The 8,957-nt window shown below is 43.3% G+C and overlaps 1 protein-coding gene across 3 annotated transcripts in view; it reads right to left on the bottom strand.

The window, feature by feature from the left end:
* Positions 1-994: 994 nt before the first annotated feature.
* septin4b (septin 4b) overlaps positions 995-8,957 on the bottom strand; it is a 31,860-nt gene continuing 23,897 nt past the window's right edge. Inside the window, exons 1-11 of one of the 3 annotated variants that reach the window (XM_084467476.1) lie at positions 8,483-8,877; positions 8,011-8,107; positions 7,833-7,919; positions 7,563-7,686; positions 7,254-7,388; positions 6,395-6,512; positions 6,193-6,294; positions 5,668-5,764; positions 5,158-5,320; positions 4,637-4,736; positions 995-2,561 (exon numbers count right to left, since the gene is read on the bottom strand). In XM_084467476.1, coding sequence (XP_084323602.1) covers positions 2,493-2,561; positions 4,637-4,736; positions 5,158-5,320; positions 5,668-5,764; positions 6,193-6,294; positions 6,395-6,512; positions 7,254-7,388; positions 7,563-7,686; positions 7,833-7,919; positions 8,011-8,107; positions 8,483-8,791 — 1,401 coding nt within the window. In that variant the 5' untranslated portion in view covers positions 8,792-8,877 and the 3' untranslated portion in view covers positions 995-2,492. Of the gene's footprint in view, positions 2,562-4,306; positions 4,737-5,157; positions 5,321-5,667; positions 5,765-6,192; positions 6,295-6,394; positions 6,513-7,253; positions 7,389-7,562; positions 7,687-7,832; positions 7,920-8,010; positions 8,108-8,482; positions 8,878-8,957 lie in introns of those variants that run through there. The other 2 variants (XM_084467475.1, XM_084467474.1) reach the window with 2 other exon arrangements.

The following is an 8,957-nucleotide window of genomic DNA, read 5'->3' as shown; positions in this document are numbered from 1 at the left end:
AGATTCTACAGAATCTCACGCCAGTAATGTAATGCATTACTGAACTGGTCGTAGGAGACCATTCGGGAACCATGCCTATGTAGGTAAACAAATGATAGGCCTACGTCTAAACGTAGGAGTCTTTGTAGCGCGTTAAGACTGGACGTTATCGGGAAACCGGGCCCAAAGCTCTTCTGACTGCGCAGATTCCACAAGATGGATCATATCTGAAGCTGACTGGTTCCACGTTGCTTAGCAAAGTAAACATTCGTTGAAAAACACACAACATAAAGCATGTCAAATGTAAGTAACATAATTAATATACCTTTCCCATATGTAACTCACTAAAAAAGTTATGTGCACCCCTGATAATAACCGACTGTATAATGAGCGAGAAACAAGTTTGCTATCTTCACAATAAAAAAATCTTTTGCCAAATGACTCCACGTTCCATGTTCCACGACCACCAATCGCTATCAAGATATACCACAGCGCGCGTTTTTTTCCCCATCGTTCCAGTTCTGGAGTGGACTGCTCAGTCGTAACTGACCAGTTTATGGGTTAATAAATGTGCCATTTTTACTATAAGAAAATGTTGTCTTTTCCCTTTATTTTCTTCTATGAGTACACCAGAATGCTTAATTTACATGTTAAAATAGCTAAATTTGGCTGGGGGGGATGCCCCCAGACCCCCGTACAACGGTTTAGTTTGTCACCTTTTTCAACCCTTAGTTTCAACCCCCCAACTTATGAGTTTGCAGGTATGCAAACAGGTGTGGCTCATGACATTAATTATAGGTCTGCACCTTTTAACAACCAGGGCGGTAGACTTAGCTAAGATAACACATGACCCATTGCTGGTGCTTTGATGCACCTGAAGTACATACCCAAAGTCAACTCAAAATAATTTTGAGTTGAATTTGGAGCACTAATTTCTTGTTAATTGAAGAACATGCCTACGCATAAAAAGAAGAGTCAGAAATCACTCAAAACTACCCCAACTTTATTAGGAACAATGGATGTGTTTGTATAAAAAATTATGGGGTGTGCCATTCTCCTGTTTGCCTATATACACAATATAACCACTCTCAATGTATGGGTGCCACATTGCCTCGCTTATTAAAGACATGAAATTATATTCCTTGTTAACAAATACAATATTAGAACTTAGATATCACCCTCCTAATCCACCCCACATATATAAAGTTATATATTACATAAATATATTCCAAAAAAATTGTGATAGAAAGCAAAATATTTAAAAATAGGAAACAAAGTCTTACTTTTTCTATTTGATAGTCATTTAGGTTGTGTAGGGAAATGTGGTACACAAAATTAAAATTAGCCCTCCACAAGAAACCAAACATGGGCAGTCATCCCAATAATGAAAAATTAGTTTTTACACATACATTGCTGTGAACAGGGCAGGAAAACAAAATAATTTACTATCATTACTAACAATTAACATCCATTTCTTGCTTTGGCACAAAACAACAACCTTATAACATTGGTATGTATGACAATGCAAGGGGTTTGTGGGTATATATATATTTTTTATATCATTATATAATTTATTGTTTTATGTGTGTGTGTGCCAAAAATCACAATTATAACCTTCAGATAAAGGGTAATGTTTGTTTTCTTGATGGCATGTCTTTCCTTAAATAAAATATATTCCTAACAATACATATAATTAGTTGTCATGATAGCGGTTGATGTGACCCACCCACGCAGAGGTAAAAATAAACAACAAAAAATAGGCCATGTCTTAAAAAGTGTAAAGCCAAAACCAAATAAAGATCACTTTTTGGACACAGATAGACATGATATAATAAACAACAAATAATAACAAAGTCTAAATAAGACTAATAAGACTAAACATTAGATAAAAAATAAAACAAAATATCCATTCGTACATCAGGCTATCACAGGCATAGTTTGTGTATCCAAATAAGTCCAAGATAATTGCATTATTTTGATCATAAAAAGGTACTATATAATACAAAATTAAATTACATTATAATCTGCTAGTTGACATAGACAAATAAAAAACAAAACAAGGGATGCTTAAAAAAAACAATGCAGTTCACCGTTCATTTACTTTTAGCTGTAAACTTCACACAGTGAGTGGGAAAATGTGTTATTAAGTTACCAGACCTGTAGAACACACAACATAATGTTCTGTTGAGTTTAAGATTTGTTTTTCTCACTTTTAAATTGTGTGTGAGTGGCTGTGTGTGGCTGTGTGTCTGTGTGTGGCTGTGTGTGTGTGGCTGTGTGTGTGTGTGTGTGGCTGTGTGTTTACTACAATGAGCTGGAATGTGTCATACTCTCTGCGTCTCCTCACCTGGTCCCTGATATGCAGATGCAATGAGTTGAGGATGGAAGGAAACGGGAGACAGCTGAACAAGGGACAGATGTCCCTTGTCCCTGAATGTGTTGTTGAGAAGGTCTTCTCTCCCGAACGTTGTTGGATGGGAGACACACAGGACTGGAGCTTCAAGTGGTCCTGGTTAGCATGCGTCTCTCTGCGTGTGCATCTGCTCCTGTATCTTGGTCAGCATCTCCTGCATCCGCCGCAGCTATAGAGAAACACACACAAGACCGCTCAGTTCAATCTCCGGCCTCCAGCGGTGTAGCGAAACAACCACTGCCCTCTTATTTATGTAAAATACCCCACTTTCCCAGCAGGTTGGATGCTAAGCTATAACAACTTTTTTATTTTTTTTATGTACACTGATGGTGACGTCACACCTGGGAGTGTATGTTGGATGGATCAATCAACCAGTTGGTACAGTCCATTGTGTAGGCTGGTAGGGCAGTCTATCATACATCTGTGAAGGAGGCTCAATACTAAACATGTTTGAAACATAGGGGCCCCTTAAATGTTGAAATATTTAAGTTTATTATATATTACATGAGGCCTTGGGATGTGAATTGGACGGCAACCAATTGTATAAAAAACAAAACGCGAGACCACACAGACAGCTCTGTCATTGCAAATCTTCCCCTTGCTGAAGTGTTCAGAGAATGACTGATCAATACTACTGAGCAAACTGGTAGGGGTCACCTGACCCAGTTTTTTCCAGCTGTGGGCTTGGCAACTTCCCGGAAGTGCCTCGTAACTACTATTGATCGTATTGTTTTAACAACAGCAAAACAACGAGTCGAACTAACAGGCAAAAACAGTGAGGTTTTAATAAAAAATGAATTGGTTAGTTGAAATTCTGGTTAGTTTCCTAGGGTACATAGATCAATGTTAACTATGCTTTTTCTAAATATAATTGTAATATTTATTACAATTTGTAAAAAAGGCAAACAGAAAATAGTTTATTTGAGCAAATAAATTATAAATATATTCAAAATAAATATAGATTTTCACAGTTATGACATTCTATGTGAAACACAGATTGGTAAATATATTGTGGGAAGGAGGGGGGTGTCATATTATTGTTATAACCCATGTCCTTATTGTTATAACCCATTGGCGATTATTTTTCAGTACCTTTGTTGTGTGGGAGTGTTATAATGAGAGATGTTGCCTGCCAATAGCCAATCATCTGCTGGCTATACAGAGCTCCACACATCCAAACACACCATGGTGTTTTGTGTTTGAGATGCTTAACCCTTTCAGACGTGCCTCATATAGACTAGCTTATGCTTGGTCCTTTCACCAAAAATATCCAATGTCTTTCAAATATATTTCAATGAGAGGATTAATTTATAATGGACTTTCACACACACTTGTTAAATAGTGTAAAATAGTGTAGCAAAGGGCAGTTTGCGGGTGAGGGGGATACTGATAAGTGTGTCTGCATTCTTGAATAAACCTTAAGAAAGACTGGCCAGCACAGGCCCCACAGTCATTGGAAAGGGAGGAATGAGGGGGTTGGTTGCAATCCGCACCCTCACAGTCACTCTGAGATACTTCTAAATACTAAACTATGGACCTTTAAAGTTCACAATACTATAAATAATTACATTAACATTTAATAACATTTATTATCCCAGACTCCTACTTTTTATTCTACACTCTTTGGTTTCTCCCTGCTAGTGTACAAAATATTATCGGCCCGGGAAAGGTTTAAAACTACAAAGTGGTACAATCTCTGAATTGATCAGAGCATTTTTCTTGACAAAACACGAAATGCATGGGCCATTTTGTTATCGAGTGGCACATCATCAGTACCGCACAATATATCGTGTCACACAAATTCACCCTATCACGGTCCAATATGCAAATATACTCAAATGATTCGACAGGGTTAGGGTTAGCATTGGGTTGGGGGGTTGGGGGGCTGGGGGGGTGGTAAAAGAGCATAGAGTTTCCATCATTTACTTTAGACTATGTGGAAAAGCACATAATAAACAACTTAATATTCACTTTAAAACCTTAAGGCTTCGAAATAGGCATGTCGTGACTTTTGAAGAGAGGGGGGACATATGAAGGGGGAAAACATGAATCTATTCATGTCATTGTTAAGTGGGCTGCTAAAATCACTCCATGTCAGAGAGCGATGTCGTTCTCTGTCTGCTGCGGGTTCGAACCCCGGTCGGGCCGAGCCTCCGGGGGCTTGCGTTGGTCGCTAGGGCATTGGGCCTGAGGCTCGGGCTCTTGGTGCTGCTGCGTGTCCATTTGGCGGGCCTTGTTCTGTACCTCCTCGTCTTTCTCTCTGATGAGCTTCTCCGTCTCGCCGTCAACCCCCCCGCCCGCCGGTGGGATGGGGAAGTCCGTGCCGCTCTCCCTGGTCAGCTTGCTGCAAGACACAGAATGAGCTTCAACTACACACCCGGGGCCCAGAGCGACTTACATCACATTAACTATTACATACGTATATTACTGAGAGCTTTTAAACGACACACCCCGGTCCAGAGCGACTAACATCACACTAACTATTACATACGTTACTATGAGCTTCAAACTACACAATCCCGGCCCAGAGCGACTTACATCACACTCACTATTCCAGAAACGCATGAAGATGATCTATAAATAATTCAAATTAAAAGAGTTCCATGGAACAGTCTACGGTAGATATTTAGCTTTCTTGCTTCTAATGCTCATTGTGTATTATATGCATACACAATGTACACAAATGCCACTATGTGTGTGCCTGTCCTGCCCGCGTCCATCCTGTGCTGACCGACGGGCCAGCGGGGCGGTGGAGGGGAGCGTACTTGCGGTTGCGCTCCTTCACCACCATGCGGGTCATGCTCTGGATGCAGTGGGCCCGGTAGTTCTCGTAGTGGGTCTCCCGCGTCACGTCCTTGAGGTCCTGCATGTGTGTGCGCACCAGCATGTTGCGCAGCTTGATGAAGTCACAGTGGGACTGGTTCTCCACTGCCAGAACAAGGAGCCAGGGAGGGAGAGAGGGAGAGCCACGAGTCAAGCATTTACACCGTCACACAAGGGTGGACAAGGGTGGCTGCTTGATTTTGATTGGGTTTTGCCCCTCGGCCATCTTAATTAAAACAGGCCTTTGGGCAATCCTACACAAGCACTGTGAGTGAGGGAGGACAAGGGAGCCACTGCCTACACTGCTGTATTCAATAGATCGATCCAAAATGTCTACAACAAGATTGAAAAAGCAACGAGGCCAACGTGAATCAACATATTCAACATATTGAGCCCACGTCAGCATGGAGCAAAAAGGGGATTTTTTCCCCCACGGTTCATCGTTTCCTCACCTTCAACGATACCCCACGGGTACAGACGCCCACGCACCCTCTTGCCCTTGGCCTCCACCACCGTGTTGCTGCCGATCACAGCAAACGGAATGCTGTCCTGGGGAACGAAGAGGGGGCGATGGAGATTTACCATTAAGTCACAAACACTGGACTCGAGTGGCCAGTGGCCTGCTGCCTGGTATATATGTGTGTATTTTTATTTAATTTATATTTTTTAATTCTATTGTGTGTTTTAAAGATATTTAGGCTAGGCCGAGGAGCCAGAACCAAAGAATTGTACTCCCTTATACTTGTTTATGACATGTCATAATAAATTATCATGAATCTTGAATCTCACAGACGCTTTAATCCAGAGCACCTACAGGTAGGTCCCTGTGGACAAGGGAATACCTTTTGCTGATATTCAACCCCCCAGCAACGAACCCCCCCCCCTGTGTACTGTGATGATGATGGTGTGATTACGATGCAGTACAGCGTGCAGTGTAGCACTGCAGCAGCACCGTTCAGTCCGTCCGCCTCACTCACTTTCAGCTCCTGGTCCTGCTGCTTGAAGTCCTCGTCCTCATCAGAGTCACAGTCGGGGAACTGGTAGATCTTTATGCCGTACTGCTCAATCTCCTCTCGGATCTGCCCACAACGACCCCGCCACACGGAGGGTTGGGATTACGGAAGCGTGTACATGGGGATGATAATGTGATTTTTCTGGAGAAGGGAGATAAAGCCTTGCCTTGATTTTCTTCCTCCGGACCTCCATCGGGGTGAGTGTGTCGGCTTTGGCCAAGACGGGGACGATGTTGACCTTTTCATGCAGAGCTTTCATGAACTCCACATCCAGAGGCCGCAAGCTAAAAATAAACACAGCATATACTTTGGTTGAGTCCCAAGGCGAACGAATATCCCTGCAACAAATACTAAGGTTCCAGTCGACTACTACAGGAGTACATTGGGACATTGGTGCAGATGAATACCTGTTTTTGGTCTGTAACTGCTAGTAACTTAAACTGGTCAATAGAGGGAGCTATTTCCATTTTATTGTGACAGTTTTATGCTTTAGTCACATATAATGTCAAAGTGCAGGTTCACTAATTACACGCCTGAATGCACCAGAAAATACAGTGTCAGCATTCTCTTCAAATGAATACTGCAACTGACAAAATATTTTTTTCGCCCAATGAAGCTAATGGAAGTCCACAGAGAGTAAAAGCCAGCTGCTGCATTAACAATTAATGTGCCCGATAACTTTACTGTGGAACACTGCGATAACATATACATTAGATGTATTAAAGATAAAATATTGTGATGACTTTGCCAGATAAACACTCGTAAGGAATATAGTATAGTATATAGTCATATAGTCTTCAAGCAGATGTACTCTTTGAGCAGATGTACTCGGAAAAATTGGTTTTCGTCTTGATGACCAAGTCGACGATGTTGCAGCGTCGACTCCTTTCCTCTGCATGTCCGTGCCCTAATGTAGATCATTTGCAGAGCATTTGCACTGCTCTGTCTCAGTATTGCAAAGAGGAGGATTTAAAAGAGCAAAAGAGAAGAAGAAGGAAGAAGGAAGAACAGCAACCGTGTCGTACCCGTGTCCAAACGGTGAGATAAAATACAGGCAGCAGTGCACCCGGTTGTCCTGGATGTTCTTGCGGTTCAGGCCGCTCTCGTCCCTGAAGTACTGCTCAAACTGCTGGTCAATGTAGTCGGCCACTGGCTTCCAGCTGAAACAGTCACGAATAAACAGAGGCACACCACTGTCAAGCTCACCACAAAGAAAAACACAATTCTTATGACCTTTTAACAGAATGATCATCTTTGTTCGGACGTTGCATTGATATTTCTATAGGTGTTGGGATAGCTTGATCATCAGTTCAAGTGCGGTACATGACAATTACCATTCTGTGTTGTTCACAGCATCTCCAAAGCCTGGAGTGTCCACTATAGTGAGCTTCAGCTTGACTCCTTTCTCCTCTATGTCCACCGTGTGCTTGGTAATCTCTACCGTCTGCGTGATTCGCTCTTTGGTCATGGCACAAAGAATGAGTGAACGTTACGTTTAAGCGATCAATCTGCTCATAGCGGTATGAAACACAGCACATTAAATATCACTGTAATAAACACGAAAATCAAACAAAGCCTGTCACTCGTTCTTATCACCATCTCACCTTCGGCATTCAGAAGCCTCCTGTCCTTATAGAGGTCTGTGAGGAAGAGGCTGTTGACCAGGGTAGACTTACCCAGGCCTGACTCTCCTTCAGGGGGGGAGGAAACAACACGTCAATACAGACCTGTTTCAGTCCCTCTAGATATCATTAGAAGACCTGGGCATTCGCCATTACTGACCTGCAACCATGAGGGTAAAGTCAAAGCCCTTCTTGACAGATTTGCGGTGCACCTGGTTTGGCAGAGTGGCGAAACCCACATATTCTTTGTCTTGATCCTTGAAAAGAAAAAAAACACATTGAGAACATCCAACATAATATAATATAATATATACAAATATATAACATATAATCTATGATACTATCAATGAAATCTCATGTATCGTACAATATTCATGTTCAAACAATCAATGTCAGCCTGCCAAGTGTGACATCTGTGTTGACATGTGCAGCAACATCCAAAAGCCAGTCATGGCGTCCTCTACATTATCGACCAATCACAACCAATTTCACTCAAGCTGAATGAATGCAAACAACCCCAAGTTCTCAAACTAGGTCAGCCTCCACAGCCAGACACACACACACACACACACACACACACACAGACACAACACATACACAGTTTCTGAGTCTCAACCTCCATCTCTCATTACCTCAGTAGACTCATAGGGGTCAAATCGGTTCCAGGGGCTCTTGGGCCTGCAGGGGCAGTTAGGGGACGGCAAGTCAAAGTCCGCCCCCCCATCGTACGACAACACGGGGCTGGAGCCCGAGTCTGACTGGGAGCTGCCCGCCACGGGGGGCCGCAGGTAAGACGGGGTGTGCGGACGATCCAGGCCCTCACATTCCCTGTCTGCGTCACAGAGGTCGACACTGTGGTGGGGGCCCACATGGTCACAGTGGGGGCCCACGCGGTCATGGAGCCCCTCCTGGTGGGGATGGGGTAGGTGGTGGCCCGCCATGAAGCTCTCCAGCTCATAGTCCTCTGAAGGACTCGACGGCTGCGAGGGGCCAAGGGGAAGGACGGCGGATGGGCGAGGTGTCGCGGAAGGAGCGGGCAGAGGTACACGAGAAAGGGAGGTTTGGGCGGAGGGTCGGTGGGGGAGGTAGGGGGTCCACACGTAAGGA

The sequence above is a fragment of the Micromesistius poutassou genome, assembly GCF_964030765.1.
Source record: "Micromesistius poutassou genome assembly, chromosome: 4".
NCBI classification, from domain to species: domain Eukaryota; kingdom Metazoa; phylum Chordata; class Actinopteri; order Gadiformes; family Gadidae; genus Micromesistius; species Micromesistius poutassou.
Note: the sequence above shows the minus strand (reverse complement) of the source record. Positions and strands in the feature narration are given on the sequence as shown.